This window comes from Exserohilum turcica, assembly GCF_000359705.1.
Source record: "Exserohilum turcica Et28A unplaced genomic scaffold SETTUscaffold_2, whole genome shotgun sequence".
Classification (NCBI taxonomy): domain Eukaryota; kingdom Fungi; phylum Ascomycota; class Dothideomycetes; order Pleosporales; family Pleosporaceae; genus Exserohilum; species Exserohilum turcicum.
Genome location: NW_007360025.1, coordinates 2820704 through 2839405, shown reverse-complemented (window position 1 = coordinate 2839405; position 18702 = coordinate 2820704). Strand labels below are relative to the sequence as shown.

Here is an 18702-nt window from a genome sequence, read left to right as displayed (position 1 = left end):
TGTTTTTCCGCGGGAGAGCTAGCAAGCAAGCAAGAAAAAAAATGGCCCCATGAACTAGGTAGGTCATGGGCAGCGCTAATGTCGTGATCTAGGTTCTGAGCAGAGGAGGAAGCTTGCATAGAGGGTTAATTTTCTTTTTCTAAATAGCATAGTTCGGAGTATTTGTGTAGGCGTATTTTTGTTTCCGAATAAAAGTAGTCATGTGGTTAGTTGGTTGGTAAGTTGGTTAGTAGTAGTTGATTAGTGGCGGTGGTGTGAGATTGGATGAAACTCGTCTGGTTGTGGAGTGAGCACCACCATCATACGAGTATGGTATTATGCATCCGTCCATGTCCGCAAAATACGCTCAAGATGGGAATCTGGACCTGGTCATGGACACGCGTTGTGTGTTTGAGCGGTCTGGTGGTGGTGCTTTGTTGGCACGCGCGTGTTGTTCACGGTGCAGCCTGAAAGGTAGCAATTAGGATGGAGGCGGCATGCTGTTTTGGGCCGATGGCCGGGGATGAGGGTCGGTGGTATTTGGCGCGGCGGGCACTAAAGGCCTGTTCCGGGCAATTTAGTCGCAGTCGCCAACAACCACGACCACTTTTTCTCACGACAGGATCCACCTGTCACAAGGCGTTGAGACAACGCACTTGGTGTGTCGCGGCATTTTGAGTTATCCACCGGAGAAGTATGGCGAGACGTGTCCGGGTGCGGGAGGGGCGCCGCGAGGTGGAGAATGGTATTATGATAGCTGGCAGTGCTGTGTTGCGTTGTTGTGTTGCGAGAGTTTGTGCCGTAATACGTCGGTTTCACCGGATGCGACGCAGATTAAAGTTCAATGTTCTGGAAGGTTGAGAGACGCGTAGACAGATGCGATTGATCACCGGTGAAGATCCTGACGTTGAAAGGGCCATAGCGGGAGAGTCCCTTGCATGTGAATGCGGTATAAGCTGTGACGACGTGCAACTTCAGGTACATTGAAAGCAATCGGGCCGTTGGAAGGCATTGAAGGCCCTGGCCTGAAGCCGCATTTTGGAGCCGCAAGGCAGGGCAAGGGCAGCAACTTCAGACAACGTTCTGGGCACGGGGACGGCAAAAGTGTCGGCTTGGATAGTCATGGACATGGGGGGGGTCGGTTGTCAATGGGGGCCGGCCAGCAGGGTGCCATGGCACGTTGTGCGTGTGCAGTAGATGGATTGGATGGCGCGATACGACGTGATGACTGTAGAGTTGCGGCTACGCGTGGCGGAGTGCGAAAGCCCGCGACCGATGTCCGACGGAAACGAGGCACTCGGAGCAGCTGGAGGAACCATTGGACAATGGCAGGGCGCCCGGACTCCGGGTCGGTGAACGGGTTGCGAGCGAAGGCCGGGCAGGACAGGCCGGGCAGGGGCATGCGGCGCCTGCATCTGGATTGCCCGATGCGGGCGCAACCTTGGCCCATGGCTTGAATGCGGACGCCATTCCAGCGTCACGCGGTGCTAAGCGAAAACAGTTGTGAGATGAAGATGAGCAGGGTACACCTAGGCGTAGTGTGCATGCCATGGACAGGCCGCGTGATTGGACTTTGCGGGCGAGACTCGACGTTTCCATCGAGTAATGTAGAACAGTCTGGTCTCCCAACGAGTGGATGCCTTTGACACGAGGCAGCCAGAGCGCCAGCCACGGTCGGGCCGCGACGCCAAAATTGTGTAAAGAGGCTGTAAAAGATCTGGGACGGGGTGGGGCAGCGCGTCCAGCGTCTCTGCTGGGCCCACGGTGTGCAAGAAAAAAATTCGACGCTTTACATGACGCCGGGCGCCTTGGCAGCGGTACATTCCTTGAGACGACATGACAAGGCCTCGATGAGCAATTGCGCCTCGTCAAGTCGCAATGAGCGCGAGGCGGCATGCCGGCAGCGCGAGGGGAAGCGGGTGCGTGTGAGACAGCAGCGTGGCCTGAGTACTGCAATGAGCGCGTGCGGCCGGACTTTGCCAAATTGGCTGATGTGATGATGATGGCCGAGGAGAAGCTGCTGACCCCGGAGTGCCACTCACCTGCTGGAGACGCACATGAGCCTGAGGGCGCGCCTGTGGGGAAGGGCACATCACCTTTGCATCTGCCTTGTCAAATAGGGTTGCCCAGGCGGGCAGTGTGCCGCTGCAACAGAGCACCCCGGAGTCTGGCGGGGTGGGGACGTATGAGTCTGGTATGATGCGTGGTGGAGTGAATGGCGGCCGGCTGCCATGACGGTACCTGGAGCTGGCCGTGTGGGCAAAAGGCCTCGCTAGGCCCGGGGGACGACACGCAGCCGGCCGCCCACGCCCCGGGCCAGGATTTAGCGGTGAGCATGTCAGCGCAGCGCAGCGATGCGCAAGGCGTAGATGTGCTGTATAGGGGACGCCCGTGGGTGTGTATGTGTAAGCGTGCGGCGCATCACATAGGGCGCGTCTGTCGTCTGTCGTGGTGTCTGTTTGTATACACGGACGGGCGCGCAGTTGCGTCGCATAGGGCGTGCCCAGTGCACAGGCTTGGCATTGGCGGCTGCGCGCGCCGTGGTTGGCTGGCTCGCGTGTTGACGTCTGTTGGTCTACACGTCCAAGTGGCAGGCACGACCGACGGGCGACGGCGACTGCGACTGCGACTGCGGCGGACGGTGACAAACAGGTTCACTGGCGATCTCGTGAGCGGAAGGCCGTGCGCGCCTGCACCTGCCCTAACACCACTGGCACCTACCCTTACCTCCTGACCCAAAATTTACCCTCGCTGCAGGGTTGCGCTTGCCGCTTGCGGCTAGCGCCAGCCCGCCGCATCCCTGCCGCTGCTACCACCGATGAAATCATGCAAAGCGCCCATGAGGCAATCCAGTCATCGAATTTCTCTTACACACCACACCGGTCCCCTACTCTCTTAAATAAGGCGTCGCCCTGCCCCCAGGCACGCCCTCGACCTTGCAAGAGCCAGAATATGTTCCTGCCACAAACTCTCATCAACTGCCTCCACTCCCACAAGCTCAATTCGTGAGCACAGCTGCACTCGACGCTTTGCACCTGCATACATCTCGCCTGCCGGCCCACGCCCGCCCCCGCCACGATTGGACAGAGCCTTATCTCGCTCCCTCGCGCCCACTCATATCTCGCGCCCTCAGCCCTACCCCAGATTCTTTATCTCGCCCAGGCCATGCCCGGTCGCCTGCTTAGTACCCTCGCGAGGGTCGCGCCCACGCCGTTGCCCAAACCGGACCACGGCAAACCGCACGCCGAGGGCCTGCTGCCCCCCGTCTACTCGTACGACGCCCCTCGCGTCAAACCAAAGTCCAAGTCGGAAGAGTCGCTCGTCATGGACATCTTCAACCGCCACAAGCACGACAAGCACGACAAGCACGCCAAGGACGACCACAAGAAGAGCCCAAAGGCCGAAGCCGAGGGCGCCGCCTCGATGAATATGAGCGTCGAGTCGCCGCCCATTGTCTTCTACAACAACCCCCAGACATCGACTGGCGCCATCCTCTCCGGCCAGCTCCAGATCAACGTCCACGAGCCCTACATCACCGTCGACAAGTTTGAAATGCGCATGCTTGCCATTGTCACCACCAAGAAGCCCGTCTCGCCGCACTGCCCGGACTGCACCACTCAGACCACCGAAATCCACAAGTGGGAGTTTCTGACGCATCCCGCTTCTCTGCGCCACGGGCCCCACAACTTTCCCTTCAGCCACCTGCTGCCGGGACATTTGCCCGCCACCACGCACGGCACGCTCGCCACCATCGACTACTACCTGTCTGCCGTCGCCACCACGTCTTCGGGCAAGATCATGTACAAGCGCAACATTGACATTAAGCGCGCCATCTTCCCTGGCGCCGAGAAGCACTCGATTCGCATCTTCCCTCCCACCAACCTTACCGCTTCGGTCAAGCTGCCCCCGGTCATCCACCCCATTGGTGATTTTCCCGTCGAGATGCGCCTCTCCGGCATTGTTCAGAACAAATCCGACTCGCAGACGCGATGGAGGCTGCGAAAGCTCAACTGGCGCATCGAGGAGACGCAAAAGTTCATTTCGCCCGCCTGTGCCAAGCACATGTCCAAGGTTGGCGGTGACGGCAAGGGCATTCTCCACGAAGACGTCCGCGCCATCGCCAACGAGGAGGTCAAGACTGGCTGGAAGACGGATTTCGAAAAGGGCGAGATCGATGTCGAGTTCCAGGCCGCCTGCAACATGGCCATGAAGCCTCTGTGCGACGTGGAAAGTACAAACGGCATGAGCGTCAAGCACAACCTCATCATCGAAATGGTTGTTGCTGAGGAGTGGGCACCACTCAAGAAGCTCAGTCAGGCTACACCCACCGGCGCGGCTCGCGTTCTCCGCACTCAATTCCACCTAGTCCTTACAGAGCGTTCCGGCATGGGCATCGCTTGGGACGAGGAACAGCCTCCACTGTACGAGGACGTTCCCGTCAGCCCGCCCACGTACGTCGAGGAAACCGAATATCCCTTTTCCAACCATAGCTCTCGGTCTGGTAGCTTCAGCCTTGAGCATTAGTTTGGACCTGTTTTATTTCTTCTCTTCATTCATACCCATTCGTCATGGTCGATTTGACGACGATTCACGAATTTCCTTACTTGGTCAAGGTCTGATTCTTGCAATTATCACTTGTGGACCGTAGGATATACCCCCATTTGCACATTGTTTCCTGGGCGTTGCATTCACTCGCCCCTCTCTGGTCTTTTGTACGGCGTTTTGGTTCATTGCTGGATTGCCTGAGGTGAGCCTGTAGAGAGGCCCCCTTGCATTGATTAGACATTCAGCTGGGCGTTTCAAACAAAAAAAGTTTTGGCCCAACAAGATATCATTTCATTTGTCAACACACCCCACTATTCATAAAATAATACATAGTACACCGTAGAATAACAAATTTTCTACATTGTAACCTTTTGTCCTCTCCAGATCGACCCGTGATTAGCCGTGACCGTGAAGCAGAAGTAAGAGGAAAAAAAAATTCACCAACTCTAAATTATGCGGTGCTCATGCCCCTTGCATTAAGCTCCCGTTTTTACGTACTCGGATTGCATTCCGTTACCGGCGCGCGGGCAAACCATGTCGTACTAAAAATACTTACTCTGACAACAGCCCCCTTGTTAAGCACCTGAAAACAAGCTCTCTCTCTCTCTTTCTCACACACACACACACTGTTAGTCATTAAACACAACATGATTCTGCTCGCCCTGCACGAAAAACCCCCCCCACCCCTCCCACCAAGTCATGGAACACGCGCCATTATCCATTACTCAAGCCACGTGTCTGTGTGTCTGTGTGTGTGTGTGTGACCAAGTATGTGTCTATGTTGCAATTACGTATAAGTAAAGCTGAGTCTAAAGTAAGTACAGTAAGTAAGTAAGAGTGAGAGAGAGAGAGGGGAAAAAAAATTTAAGCCCCCCCCCCTAGAGAAAAATAAAATCACGCTCCGACCCGGAAGAAGATTTAGGCGATGATGCGGGCTCGGTCATCATGCTTATGCTTATGTTTACTACGTACAGTGACGCTAAGCTAATAATTATGTAGGGTTATGGTTATGGTTATGGTTATGGTTAGGTGTACGTAAGTAAAGTAAGAGAAAAAAACTAACAAGGGTATGGAGGGGGGAGGGGGGGGGAAGAAATAAAGAAGAAAAAAAGAATGGGATTCTAGAACAAATGCGGACGCCCCCACTATAGTCCGTGTGTTCGTGTTCGTGTCCGTGGGTTTGGGTTTGGGTATGGGTATGGGTATGGGTATGGGTATGGGTGGCTGGCTGATCGGTTGATCATTTGGTGGTCTGAGCGTTTCTTTTTTTTCTTCTCTCTTTCTGTGTGTGTGTGTGTCATGGAGGGAATAATTGAGGGCAAAGAGATGATGCAAGAGGAAAATATTTGCGGTTATTTGCTTAGTTACGAGGAGAGGGGGGGGTATATCTCGCGCACCCACATATGTGGGTGTATGTGTGTAAGTACGTGTGTATGCAAAAGGTAAAAACGGTGCGATGCCATGTGATGCCGGTGTAAGTACTGTATCTCAACAACATTTTGGTACGAGTTCCACAAAGCCACCAACGGTTTAAAAAAAGCAAATATGTATATATATATATACCGGTGTAAGGGAAAAGAAGAAAAAAAAGAGGGGAAGGAAGAAGGAAGACCTGCCGTGCGCTGTAAGTCTAAGTGTTGAACTGGGAGTAGCCTGGCATAGCATAGTATGGTAGTAACAATGGCGATGGCTTAGACAGTATAGCCGACATGTGAATATCCATATCGGCCGGTAAGTTGAGTGTGTTTGAGGAGAGGCAAGGGCGATATATGTGCAAGGTGAGGGCATGTTACCAAGGGCCGAATCAACATGGATATGTGTAGTTGCTGTTACTTTTCCCACTGCCATTATCACTATTACTATTACTATTTCCACGAGTCTTACTGGGTACGATGATGATTCTCGTTTGTTCGGCGAGTATGGCATGTGCGATCACAGCCATACAATCGCATGCACATTGCTATACATGGCAGAAAGACGAGGTACATAGAAGCCTCGCTGGTAACCATGAAGGAAGACGAGGTCGCTACTGTAGCACCACCATATCCACATCCCACACTCCACATACACGCACTCCACACCAAACTCCAGCTTAGCATCTCAAATCTCACATCCTACAAGTCGCATCCACCTACCCCCTCAACCCTCTCGGATACACCTGACTAAACCGTCCTCACCGATCTATGCAACGAAACAACGGAGTGATGATGCACCGAGCCCCAACAACATCTACTTAGTCTATTGTAAGTGACCATTTCAAACGCCTAGGCTTACTTAGGTCTAAGTCCTTACTTACTTATTTTACTTACACAGCTCAGCCCGGCCCGGCCCAGCTCCCTCCCTCCCTCCCTCCCTCCCTCTCACTCACTCACTCACTCTCACAAGCGCACCGACGCAAAAAAAAAAGTTCCCCGAACAAACGTAAGCCTACTCATACAAAGTACTTCCAAACGCCGAGTTCCCCACTGTCTTCCGCACTCCGCACTCCGCGCTCCGTAAGTACTCCGTGTTCATGCTCGTGCTCGTGCTCGTCCTCCGTGCTCGCATGGACCTGCCGTAAGCGTACATACCGCATAGGAGCACAAACATATTAAGTTATTATTTTTTTTTCTCACTTAAACTGCAACAACATACACGCGAGGATCACGTCATGTGATGCTATAGCCTCGGGTAAACATGGGATATGGTAGCAAGCGACATCTAGGTATATGTTAAGTAGCGCGGGGAGATAAGGGGGGGGGAAAGAGTTTCCTATTTGGGAAATATTGGACAGGGAGGTAAGGGTTTTGCGGCTCTGCGGGGGGGCTGGCGGGGTTGATTCGGGGTTTACTAGGAGGTGCGAAGGGGAGGGGTGTGGGTGTGCTGGAGGGGTTTTTTTTTTGCTTTGGTGCCTGGATTGGTGCTAGTGTTCGTGTTTGGGGTCAGAGGAAGGTGTGTGTGTGATGAGGGGGGGTGATTGGTGGTTGATGCCGATGGTGATACGATGCAAGGCGAGCAAGAGTGTTGAGTGTTGATCGAGAGCCTAGTAATCATGTGTTTGGTGTCAAAATTTTGGGGATTACTCAGATATTATAATCGGTGGGGAAACGACCGTATAATGGGGGTGGTGAGAGGCAAGATTCCAGCTCGTCTTCTTCCTCTCCTTTGCCTCCTCAGGGTACTTACACTTAGGGATTGGTCTCGTTTTTTAGTAGCAGTAGCACCAGGCATGCGCTATTCCTTCCCGTCCCAGTCTGTCCCCACTACTTACTAGTAGTACTAGTATAGGCGTAGTAGAGCCTCACACAAGGCACTTCATTCTATCAAACGCATCTGCAAACTCGGTATAGTCCCACACATCATCGTAGCCATCGTCTTCGGGCGCAAACCGCGACCCTTCGTATTCCCTCTTGGCAATGAGACGCCCAACCTGCGGACTCATTTCCAGCCGCAAGCACGCACGCAGCGTCTCGTCGTCTTGCCAACAACAGCCCATGCTCATCCAGACAGCCACGATGCCCACGCGCTGCTCTCTCGTCTTGTTTTTGCCCACGGCGAAGAAGCCCGGGCGCCACAGGACCTCATTGTGCGTCGGAGGCTTAAGCGAGAAAGTCAGCGACTCGAGATTCGGGAACCGGTCCAGCATGGCCTTGCCCGATTTGAGAATCTCGGGCCAGAACCGGTTCTTCCAGCAGTACTTGACGTGCTCGAGGCTCTTGTCGAAGATGCCGCGCGGACTGGCGTCCATGACAATGTGTCGCACGAGTAGATGCCGGTGGGCAAGCCCGAGTTCGAGCAAGTGCAGGTTCCACGACGAAAAGACGTTGCCTCCATATAGCACGGGGCTGCACTCGGCGTTGAGCTGCCGACAGCTGCGCATCAGCGCCACCGGAAGCTGCTTGGTGCGCAAGGGCTGCGGTTCGCTGGGGCCGCAGCCTCCATGACGGATGTTCATGGCTCGGGCGACGAGGCGCGCTGCGGTAGGGTCACGTGTGTAGATGAGAATGGCACCGCTGATGCGAAATGCCCATTCGTAGACTAGGTCTCTGAGCTCGCGGGGGAGATCCAGGAAGCCTACCAGGCTTTCGTCCTGGCTGTACGATTGCACCCATGCTGGCGGTGTCCCCTGCTTTGGCTGTTGCCTGTTAGCCTGCAAGGGAAAAGCCATGTAGATGCGTGCATCATGGTTGGTATGAGCAACGCACCTGTAGCACCATCGTTACCGATACCTTTTCTCGCTCCCTCTCAGTCTCGCTCGTTACCTCTTCTGACACGGAGGCGCTATGTACAAAGCCACGGGCTCGATAGAGATGGAAACGGGTTCGTAAAATGGGCGTGCAGTGCGGATAAGGCCACTCACAGGATTATTGATTACAGCCAGGACTATAGGGCTAACCGCATTAGGAAGGGCTTGGGCGGAGAGATTTATCGCCTTTGATTCGCCTGGGATATAATTAGTGTAGAATGCTCCCGGTCACTATTATTTTGCGCCCTATAGACAGCATGGCAACTTCACCCTGGGCCGCCCCCTCTTTCTAGCGAGCGACTAATATTAGAATGATACAATGGCTGCATTCCACGTAGCTTCATATGGAGTTTGATATGCAAGGAAACGTCATGTCCAGATTACCACGCAAAATACAGTTTGCCATGAACGCAATTCAATAGTTCAATACTCATGCATAACACCTCTTCCGCCAAGACCCGTCTCCAGAAGCGCCTCTGCTATGACCGCTGCCTTGACCCGCGTCTCTTTTTCCCTCTCTAGCCTCGTCACCTTTTCCCTCGCTCTCTGCAACTCGCCATCGACATCGCTCTGAAGCCGCGTAATCCGGCCGCGTTCTCGATGCCCCCGTTTTGCCATTTTCAACTCGAGCTCCCTTTCCATACGCTCCCGCTCATGCTGCACGTCATGCAGGCGTTCAGCTTGGAGTAAAGACATCTGGCTCGTCAGGTCTTGGATACCGTGCCGTGAGTCCGAGGAAGATGAGCCGCCAAGGAGGAAGGGCGAGCGTGAGGACAGGCCAAAGGTGGGGAGGTGATCAGCTGCAAAACTGGGAGAGTAGTACGCCCACGACGGAGACCAATCATACCATCCCACAGCTTTGAGCTCTGCACGAGCTTTATTGACGTCGTTTTCTAGTGCTCCACTAGCCTCGATGGCATCGAAGAAGCGGGCCCGGTAGAAGCAGTGTTCACTTTCAAGCTTCAGTAGGTTGGGTGGCTCCACGGTGCTGCTGACACTCGATGGGTTGGACTGGTGGTAGTCTGGTTGACTCGATGTAGCTGGGGCGCGCGTGAGGAACTTTCGTGCCCATGCTTTGAGCTCAGAGTCCGGCTCATAGCCTCGATAGATTTCCTTGAGAACAGCTACGGGGTCTTCGTAGAGGATCCCGTAGGCATTCATGCGGTTCAGGGCGTACGTCTTACACTCCTCGAAGTCCATCAGGATACTGAACTTGGCAAACTGCACATCTGCCAGTACAATTGCCGCAGTAGTCGTAGTCTGGGGCTTGATGATGGGCGGACCCCTGCGTTCAATGTCTAGACCGGCGGCAGCAGCAAAAGGCAGTGGATCGGAGCGGTAAGACCCAGTATGTATGAATTCCAGAAAGCGCATAAACGTGTCCTCTGAGATCTCCTTGGGGACCTTGAGAAAGCGACTGCCAGCCCTGTCAAAAGCCCTCATGACAGAGAGACAATTCTCAATCCTGTTCCCCTCTACCAAAACTGGCCTCTCTCTGAACATGAACTCGACCGACTTTGCAGACGACACCAGGCGAGCGCGGCGTCTGACCTCAAGCTCGTGTCGTCGGTCGTTGTATATATGCACTTCGGGTCCTCGCACACAATGCGGCTGGTCGAACATGGGCTGGCAAACCTTCCTGTACCACTTATCCACATCGCTGTCCGATGGCCCTCGCACGTAGCAGTGACAGTGGCTGCAATACCACTTCTCCTTGTCTTCGAGTTCTATTTCTTCTCTTCTCCACGAGCTGTAGTACTCGTCGGCAAGGTATCGAGTACCGGGTGAGGAATGCCCATAGTCCAAGGGTGTAAGCTCTCGACGGTGGACAGCTGACAGTCGCTTGATGGTCAGCATGATCTTGCCAAAATGCACGCCATGATCCAATCGCCCGTAGTCTACTTCGCGTTCCGCTTGCTCACCACAAGCGACGAGGAAATAGGCGTGAATCATGTGGTGGATGAGGATGGCGAGTATGTCCCTCGCTTGGCCGTGCTCGATTGCATCGTGATTGAGGACAATGGAAATGCGCTTGACTTCAGGGTTGGGCCCCATCCGGTACGTATAAGTGGCGCCTGACACATCAGAGTTGAAGTTGTCAACTTGGAGAAAGACGGTGCTTTTGAGGTGTCGAGCGAACAAGACCTCGTCGAGCTTGTTGAAGAGACGAAAGGGGATCTCGTCGCTTAAGCCTTTTTCTTGAAGCAAGGCAGCTCGGATGCGAATGTCCCGGAGCGATTTACCTGCAGTGGCCCAGTTCTGCTCTAACCAGTCGACAAGAAACGCTACTGCCCAGTCAATGTTCCATCTCAGGTCTCTGTCTCTATCACACCTCCGATAGGGGTCCTGGAGCCGTACTGCAGTCTTCGGTAAAGGACGAGGAAAGTCTAGTGTCTCAAAAGGGATACAAAAGTCTGAGTCCGAATCAGAGGGGTGGGATTGAGAGTATGAGCATGCTTCTTCGCTGATGAAGCCATTACCGGAGGAAAAGAGGGCCAGACCGTCAGCGGAGCCGGGCATCATCAAGGAAACAGACAATAGTTGTGCTTAGTCCGGTAGGTTAAGGCGCGAGAGTAGCAGCAGATGCGAGGATCGTGCCCATGCTTATATGGTGCGATGGCGTGAGAAACAGATATTGTAGTACTGCCCTGCATTGCTGCTGATAAGATGACTTCTTGCGCGGGGCTTTCTAGCTTTTCAGCGGCCATTGGCTGTCAGAGCGAGGTGATACATGCGCTATTGCATGTTGTTTGCCGTGGACGATGTGAGCAATTGTGTCTTGTGAACGGTCCGATACAGCCTGTTCATTGGTGCCTTTGCCACGGAAATCAAACAATCAGTTGTCCATAGTCGTATGACATTGCTATCGTTCCGCCAAAGTTGGGGGCGCTCGAACATGCCACGAGATTGTGGTAGTAGCGCCCAACAGCGTCGTACTGAGCTGAACAACATGTCCTTGGCTACACAAGGCTGATTGCTGGATCCCACGGGCACGTTGACAGTAGTGAGACAACCATGGGAGCGGTTCCGCAGTTGACCTGATAATTCCCACGTTAGTACAGCACAGATGTTGCGTGACAAGAGTAGCAGCAGATAATGCAGGACTGAGCAAGCAAAAGTTAAGCATGGTATAATAATATATGTAGCGAAGCCAGTCGCGGCTCCAATCATAGAACAGAAAACAGATGGGATATAGATAGCACGTAAGAGGAGCGAGAATGAAAGCGCACTGGATGCTGAAGCGCCTGACCAATAGCCGAATCTCCTTCCCCCCGATGTCGTAACACATAAGCAAAGGGCTGTCATTGATGGTGGACGCTTGCCACATTGGATCCGGGCAGAACAGCGAACAGGACTCTCCGGACATGGATGCGCCGTCACCGCTTGGCCCGGGTAATTAGTAACGTGGGCGGTCGTCAGGACGACCGTATTCGTCGACAGTCCTTCCGCTGATTGAGCCAGGGCGAGAGCCAGGGCGAGAGCCAGGACGAGAGCCGGGGCGGGAAGCGGGCCTTCCGCCGCCCTCGCCGTAGTGCTTTCGCCTGAGAGCGGCCAATCGCTTCTTCTTGGTGTGAGTGTTGATATATGTGCCGATTATGAAACCGACAATGTTAAAGAAGGGCACCCAGGTCGTCTCGGGGAGGAACTGCTGGGCAAAAGCCAGCGAGATGGGCGAGACGACCCAGCTGACCTTCATGACGGGCCAGAAACCGGCTTTGACAGTAGCGCGGACTTGGTGGAAGGTGCGTGCGCCGGCAATGAGGGCCATGGAGATGAGGTAGACACTGTTCTGAATGGGCGCAACCTAGGAATAAGCGTTAGCGACGAGCCAAAAAAAGTAAAACAAAATAAGAATTGGACGGCTATGACGCCACTTACGAGCAGGTTGCTGGCGAGGATCTGGAGCACCTTGGCCTTGAGGCTCTTGCGGCCCTGGAACAGCTTCTGGAGCGCGGTGATCAGGACGTGGCCCAAGGGCGCGCTGATAAAGGCGCCATAGATGGCCATCTTGGGGACGCGCGAGGTGAAGTAGTGGCCCGACTTGCTCCGGTCGTGGGCAATCCACGAGGCCAGAAACTCTTGCAGGCCGGAGAGGGTACCCGAGGTCAGCATCTTGGTGCGCAGCGGATTGCTCTGCAGCTGCCTGAGGTAGGCCTGGAGGCGCGGGCGGTCAGTGGCAGCGTCGACGACGCGGGTGCAGCAGGGCGGGACTCACTGCGAGGTATCCATTGGGGCCGCCGCCTTGGGTGATGGCCTGCCCAATCTCGTGCATCAGGTCGTCCTTGTGGTGCGAGGCCGCGTCGGCGGCCGAGTGAAAGGTTTCCTTGTCAAACTTGACCGACATGGCGGGTCAATCGAGGGCGGCGGCGGCGACGACGACAGCGGGATGCAGAGGGGCGCGTGAAGCTGGTGGGAAGCGGGCGTCGGGGCGAGAGGTTGTGGGCGAGGGCTGGAGCTGTCGAGCGGACTTGTGGATGGCTGGGGGTGAAGGTAAACAGCCTCGGACAAGTCCGTGCTAGCGCCGCCGTCAGACTCCGCTTGCCTGGGGCGCGACAGGCCGTTGGGGGAACACTCGTGCTCTTGGTGCGGGTGTCGTGATCTGACCCGCCCGTGCCTGCACGACCTCGGCTCTCGCGCGCGCCTCCAGCCTGGCCATGCCATTCCCCACGATGCCATCCGTCTTACGTGCGAGGCGCCTCGAGCGCGGCACTGCATAGCGGCATTGTGCGTGGCCATCTGTTGCCGCCCATGTCGGGCCTGGCCGCCAACACGACGCCATAGGCACACCGGCAATCACCGCCTGCAGCGACATTCGTTTACTCGGCTCGCCGTGGCCACCTGTGCATGCATCGCCTACGCTGTCTCGGCTGTGCATGCGTGTATTATCGTGGTGTGTCTACGATCATGGTGTGTGCATTATCATGGCGACGCCCTCTGCCTCGACCCGTCACGTGACCACCTGCGCTGCTGACTACACACCTCCCTCCCTCCCTCCCCCATCATGCCACGCCCGCCTGACACTCCATCATCTCCATCGCCCACCCGCCCTCTCCCCCTATCGCCCGTCTTGTATTGACTGCATCCCCCCAATCTGGAACAGGACGCTGGGCGCGCCGCTGCCCCTCGCGCGGTTTGCATGCAACCACTACAACAAACAGTTGGGAGACGCGCAGGGATCATCAACCGTCTGCAGCACGGCGAGAAGCATCAAACGATGCATCAAAACACAACCCCTAACGTCGTATCTAGGTCAGATAAACAGCACGTGGGCACAGGATGGCCCGCAGATGCCAGACACACCTCGCCTGAAGCCATTGTTTTCTTCAGCTACCTAATCTGACTCTTTCTTCACGTCTCTCTTTGTCTTGTCTGGTCTTGTCTCATCTTTAACCCTCACCATGACCCCACGCTTTTGATCCGTCGCCGCTTCCCAAAGTGCTTTACCCTTTCCTTCGTTCCTTCCCCGCCTGGGTCTTTGTCCTGCCTTCACTTACCCTTCCCCGGGTTTGCTCCAATCACAGCAGCTCCGTTTGCCATTACAACCAGCCCAACTTTTACCTTCCCCCACCTACGACCCCTCGATTCCCCGCTCGCACGCGCAGAGACTGCCAAATTCACCGCCTGCAGCCATGGGGAAGCAGAACCGAGCAGTCAACTGCACCCATGTGCACATGGACCGTGTCTTTAGACGAGACCAGAAGTGCTGCGTTTGCGGGTCTTCCTCGTCCATGGGCTTTCTCTACCAATGCAGGCAGGACGTCGAGACCGAGTCTCTCGGCGACCTGATATCGCGAAACACCAAAAACGTCAGGCCAGCCAAGTCACCCCTACGGAAAGAGCTGGAAAAGGCCGGGCTGAGCGAGAGCATTATTCTTACCGCCGAGAGCGGACACTACTCAAAACAGCAACTCCAGAAGCTCAAGGACTTGAAGCGGGACCTGCAGCTCGTCATCACAGATGTGGAACAGGCTGACCAGGCCAACGATGCTATATCCAGACTGATGGACATGTCACAAAGGCCTCGTAGCACCGACGGAGCCCGGGGGCGTACGCCTGTGGCAGATGGAGTGAGAAGACGATCCTGAATTGCTGCTTTCAGGACAATACGACTAACCAATGCTTAGAACTTTTCAGGATGTACCTTCAAAGCATGTCATGCTTGTCGCCCCTACTATCTGGACCGTCTGTACATCTCTTTTGGAGCCGTTCTCGCAGCTGAGTTTCCCCCCATGACACGAAACGACATGGCCAAACTCCCTGTGAAATCAGCCGCCATCATGCGTAATATTGGTACCAGGCCACCATCACTCCCTTCTGTGACTTGCAGCACCAGATCCTCTACCAAGCGGTCTTCACCCCGCGTACCGCACTCGGCTTCCTCGCAGACGACAGATTGCAGCGTGCTTACCTACCAGACGACACAAAGCGACCTAGAGGAGATCTGGGCTCAACGCCGTCCGCGCATAAAATTCTACAAGATGGGCCGCCAGCCTAGCACAAATCCGTCGTCAAGCATATCGGCATCCTCATCGCTGCTCATACCCCACGCCCTCCGAACCGCAGTCCAAGGCATGTTCCGTCACAGTTCCAGTCCCAACCGCGAGTCGAGTTCGTCGGGCTCGAATATCTCGTTTCAGTCGGACCGCTCTAGCCCCGGCCATTCCCGGGATAACATGCACCTCAACGCTTCGGCCGCATGCGACATGAAGACTGTCGGCCGCATGCTGGAAAACGAGCGTCACAAGCACAAAAAGGGGCCATCGGTGGATAGCTTTGCGCAGGTGGCCATGGCCGCGACTGCACAGCACCAGGGCGCCAGCGCCCCGCCTAGAGACAGCGGAGTTAGCACCAGCTCGCGACTCCCGCTGTACTCGCTGACGATCAACGAGAGCAAGGAATTCGGCCTGAAGAGCGCCGACATGCCGGAAAACAAGACGACCACGACCACGACCACGACGACAACAACAACCAAGGCACCAGATGCAGAGACTAGATTGCACAAGACGGGGGCTGTAGTTGTCAAGACGAGGCCGTTGAATGGCGATGCAGATGCTGGGTTGCAGAGTATCATGACGCAAGTCTGAGAGATGCGTAACTGGTTTTGCTGGAGAGGGGGGGGGGTGGGCAATGAAAAGAAAGAGAAACAAAGTTTATCCATTTCCCCCTCCTCTCTCTCTCACTTTCTTTCTCTCCACTCACTTTTCTTCTTCTTCTTCTTCTTCTTCTTCTTCTTCTCTTTTTTTTTGTGTGCGTGTGTGTGTGTGTGCATTAGACATACAAACGACTCTGTGGGGATAATTTCAACAGAGTAAAAAAAAAATTTACAAGAGAGAAAAAGAGAGTACTTTCTTTGCCTCCCTTTTTTTCTAGCTTTTTTCTTCTTCTTTCATTTGGCCTCTTCTTCTTCTTCTTTTTTTCATTACATTCACATTGTCTCTCTCTCTCTCTCTCTATTTTCAAAGGGGGAGGGTTTGAATTCTGAGTTTCTCTTCCTTTGTTTCTCTATAATACATGAATTTTTCGTCCTTTCGTCCTTTCGTCCTTTCTTCCTTTCTTCCTTTCTTCCTCTTACATGATCATCATAGGGGTGGGGGGTGTGGGTTCATTATACAGACAAGACAAGACAAGACAAGACAAGGCAGACGAAGAAGACCCTTTTTGAGTAAGGCCTAGATCTTGGTCACCAGTTTTCTTTCCTCTTTCTCGCTTTTCTCCTTTTTCTCTCTCTCTCTCTCTCATTTTCTCCTTTTCTCATTCTCTCCTCGTGTCATTTCCTTTCCTTTCCCCTTTGACACGACCCATCTAATGCGATAAGAAAAAAAAGAAAAGAAAAGAAAAGAGAAAAAAAAGGGATATGGGAGGAGATGAAATATGCAAGGGAAATAACCATCATTCTATCGACGTCCAAGCTTCCATCTTGAAATGCGGGTCTGGATATCATTCCAAGAGAGATCCTTGCGCTTGAGCCCCTCCATTTCGCCTTCCTGGAGGACCACGGTTGGAGCGCCGGAACCGACACCCGCATTGTACACGTTGCCGCCAAAGACGTGTTTGGCGACGCGGCGGAGATCGTGCACGGTGACGGCCTCGATCTTCTTGCACATTTCCTTGACACCGACCTTGCGGCCGTGGACCTGGACTTGGCGGCCGAGGTCCTCGAGCTCCACCATGCGGGACTCGAGATTCATGAGGAGCGAGGAGCGGAGCTGGTTCTTGGCGCGCTGGACTTCGCCGTCCTTGAGGGCTGCGTAGCCTGATTCATCGCTGAGGGATTTGAGCTCGCGGCACATGACTTCGAGCATGTGGGCTGTGTACGAGGGGGCGCACGAGGCGGCGATGCCAAAGAGACCGCTGTCAGTGTAGCTGTGGTTGAAGGCGACGCAGGATTCGACCCAGCCGTGCTGGTTGAGCACGTTGGTGTAGAGGCGCGAGTACATGCCTTTTCCGGGCCCACCGGCGCTAAAGGAGCCGCCGCCGCCGAGAAGTGTTTGCAGGGTTGCGAGGGCGTAGATGTCGGGAGAGGAGATGGGCAGGGCTTCGAAGGCGAGGTGGATGTGCGATAGGCGGGGCAGCATGGGGTTCGCTGGAGGCGGAATGGGAGGGAGAGTAAGGAAACCGCCAGTGTACTGCGAAGGGGTCGATGTGTTTATTGGCGGGAAGTCAAGGTCGGGGGCTGTGGTTAGGCTGGCATTGGATGTGGCCGATGTGGAGAGGTTCTTGAGGAAGGGAATCTTGGAGATGATGTTGGAGCCTCCGAGCAGAGCGCCTTTGGGCATGGGGTGGTTTGCGGTGAAGTTTTGCTGCGCGGGTGCGTGGGTGCCTGAGCCAATGTCGACGAGCGAAGGTCCGACGCCCCTCTTCATGTCGCCAAAGTACTGCTCGGTCAAGCGGACGGCCTCGTTGTGGTTGACGCCGGCAAAGGCGACGACGATGCGCTCGGGCTTGTAGAACTCTTTGCGGTATGCCTCGACGACGGCGCGGTTGATCAAGGGCAGGCGCTCCTTGGGGCAGAGCAGCGGGTTGCCCAGCGTGTTGTCCTTGTACGCGGCCATGTGCACCAGCTCGGGCAGGATCAGCTCGGGCTTGCTCCAGATCTCGCCAATCTCGTAGTCGGCCGTCTCGAGCTGCTGCTGGACCTCGTCGTCGGTGATGAGCGGGTCGCGGATCGTCTCAGCGAGGACGGCGACGGTGGTGGGCACGGCCAAGTTGAACGTGGCCGACTGGTACATGAGCGACTCTCTGCTCGAGGCGCACTGGATGTTGCCGCCCAGCGTCTCAATCCTCTCCATCATCTGGTCGCCGGTGGTGGCGCGCGTCGACTTGAAGGCCAGGCGGTCGATGATGTGGCTGACTCCGCGCAGGGCATCGTTTTCGTAGCGGGAGCCGGCGTCGACGTAGACGCCAATGCCCGAGAAGTGGCCGGGCAGGGCCTCTGTGGCGACGCGGATGCCATTGGGCAGGGTGGTGATGCGGTCGAGGTCGGCGGGGTCCTATACTGGCGGTTTAGAATTGTCTTCTCTGCGTGCAGCTGGGCGGGAGCCGGGTGCTGACCCTCTGTTCGGCGGCCGTGGCCAGTGTCCTGGGGCGGGCGGCGGGCGCATACGAGGCCCTGGAGAGCGGGCGCGTGGATCGCGGCCGGCAGCAGCGCAGCGTCAACATGTCTGCCCGTGGGTTGGAGGCGGCGTGAGGTTGCGCGCGTTCCGAAAAAAAGCCCCAGCGGCGGATCGGCATGACATGATGTCACGTGCCGGGGCCGCCCACGAGCGCCAGTCTTGGGTTAGTGCTAACAGACATGTATTGGTACGGAGGTGCCTCACAAAAGTTTTGTCCCACGCTAATCTCGGCGCTTCGGCATAACTCTTCTTGGCGCAACTCCCACCTTTGAGCTGAGTAGCTGTACGATTTGTCTGTATCTATCGTTACAATGTCTCCTAATACTGATCCTTACACCC

At 55.2% G+C, this 18702-nt stretch overlaps 6 protein-coding genes across 6 annotated transcripts; 2 read left to right on the top strand and 4 right to left on the bottom strand.

Moving 5' to 3' along the window:
* The first annotated feature begins 2923 nt into the window (after window positions 1-2923).
* On the top strand, window positions 2924-4867 carry SETTUDRAFT_163277 (uncharacterized protein). The gene has a single exon (XM_008027555.1). It carries the CDS (start codon window positions 3145-3147, stop codon window positions 4501-4503), a length of 1359 nt encoding a protein of 452 aa, XP_008025746.1. The 5' UTR covers window positions 2924-3144; the 3' UTR covers window positions 4504-4867.
* A 2694-nt stretch (window positions 4868-7561) lies between these two features.
* Window positions 7562-8760, bottom strand: SETTUDRAFT_163276 (uncharacterized protein). The gene is made up of 2 exons (XM_008027554.1): window positions 8709-8760; window positions 7562-8638 (listed from the first exon to the last, which is right to left on the bottom strand). The coding sequence occupies exons 1-2, from the start codon at window positions 8718-8720 to the stop codon at window positions 7805-7807; spliced, it is 846 nt and encodes a 281-aa protein (XP_008025745.1). The 5' UTR covers window positions 8721-8760; the 3' UTR covers window positions 7562-7804.
* An 823-nt stretch (window positions 8761-9583) lies between these two features.
* On the bottom strand, window positions 9584-10984 carry SETTUDRAFT_49853 (uncharacterized protein; the record flags this gene model as incomplete). The annotated part of the gene is made up of 1 exon (XM_008026960.1): window positions 9584-10984. A coding segment is annotated over one exon (1401 nt), but the record flags the coding sequence as incomplete, so codon positions are not given.
* Window positions 10985-11708: 724 nt separating this feature from the next.
* SETTUDRAFT_163275 (uncharacterized protein) lies at window positions 11709-13189 on the bottom strand. Its single transcript, XM_008027553.1, has 3 exons — window positions 12966-13189; window positions 12629-12904; window positions 11709-12554 (listed from the first exon to the last, which is right to left on the bottom strand). The coding sequence occupies exons 1-3, from the start codon at window positions 13092-13094 to the stop codon at window positions 12147-12149; spliced, it is 813 nt and encodes a 270-aa protein (XP_008025744.1). The 5' UTR covers window positions 13095-13189; the 3' UTR covers window positions 11709-12146.
* A 1198-nt stretch (window positions 13190-14387) lies between these two features.
* Window positions 14388-15746, top strand: SETTUDRAFT_116172 (uncharacterized protein; the record flags this gene model as incomplete). Its single annotated transcript, XM_008027552.1, has 2 exons — window positions 14388-14817; window positions 14875-15746. Coding segments are annotated over exons 1-2 (1266 nt in total), but the record flags the coding sequence as incomplete, so codon positions are not given.
* Window positions 15747-16592: 846 nt separating this feature from the next.
* SETTUDRAFT_116168 (uncharacterized protein) lies at window positions 16593-18409 on the bottom strand (the record flags this gene model as incomplete). The annotated part of the gene is made up of 2 exons (XM_008027551.1): window positions 16593-18240; window positions 18302-18409. 2 exons carry the CDS (start codon window positions 18407-18409, stop codon window positions 16645-16647), a joined length of 1704 nt encoding a protein of 567 aa, XP_008025742.1. The 3' UTR covers window positions 16593-16644.
* Window positions 18410-18702: the final 293 nt, after the last annotated feature.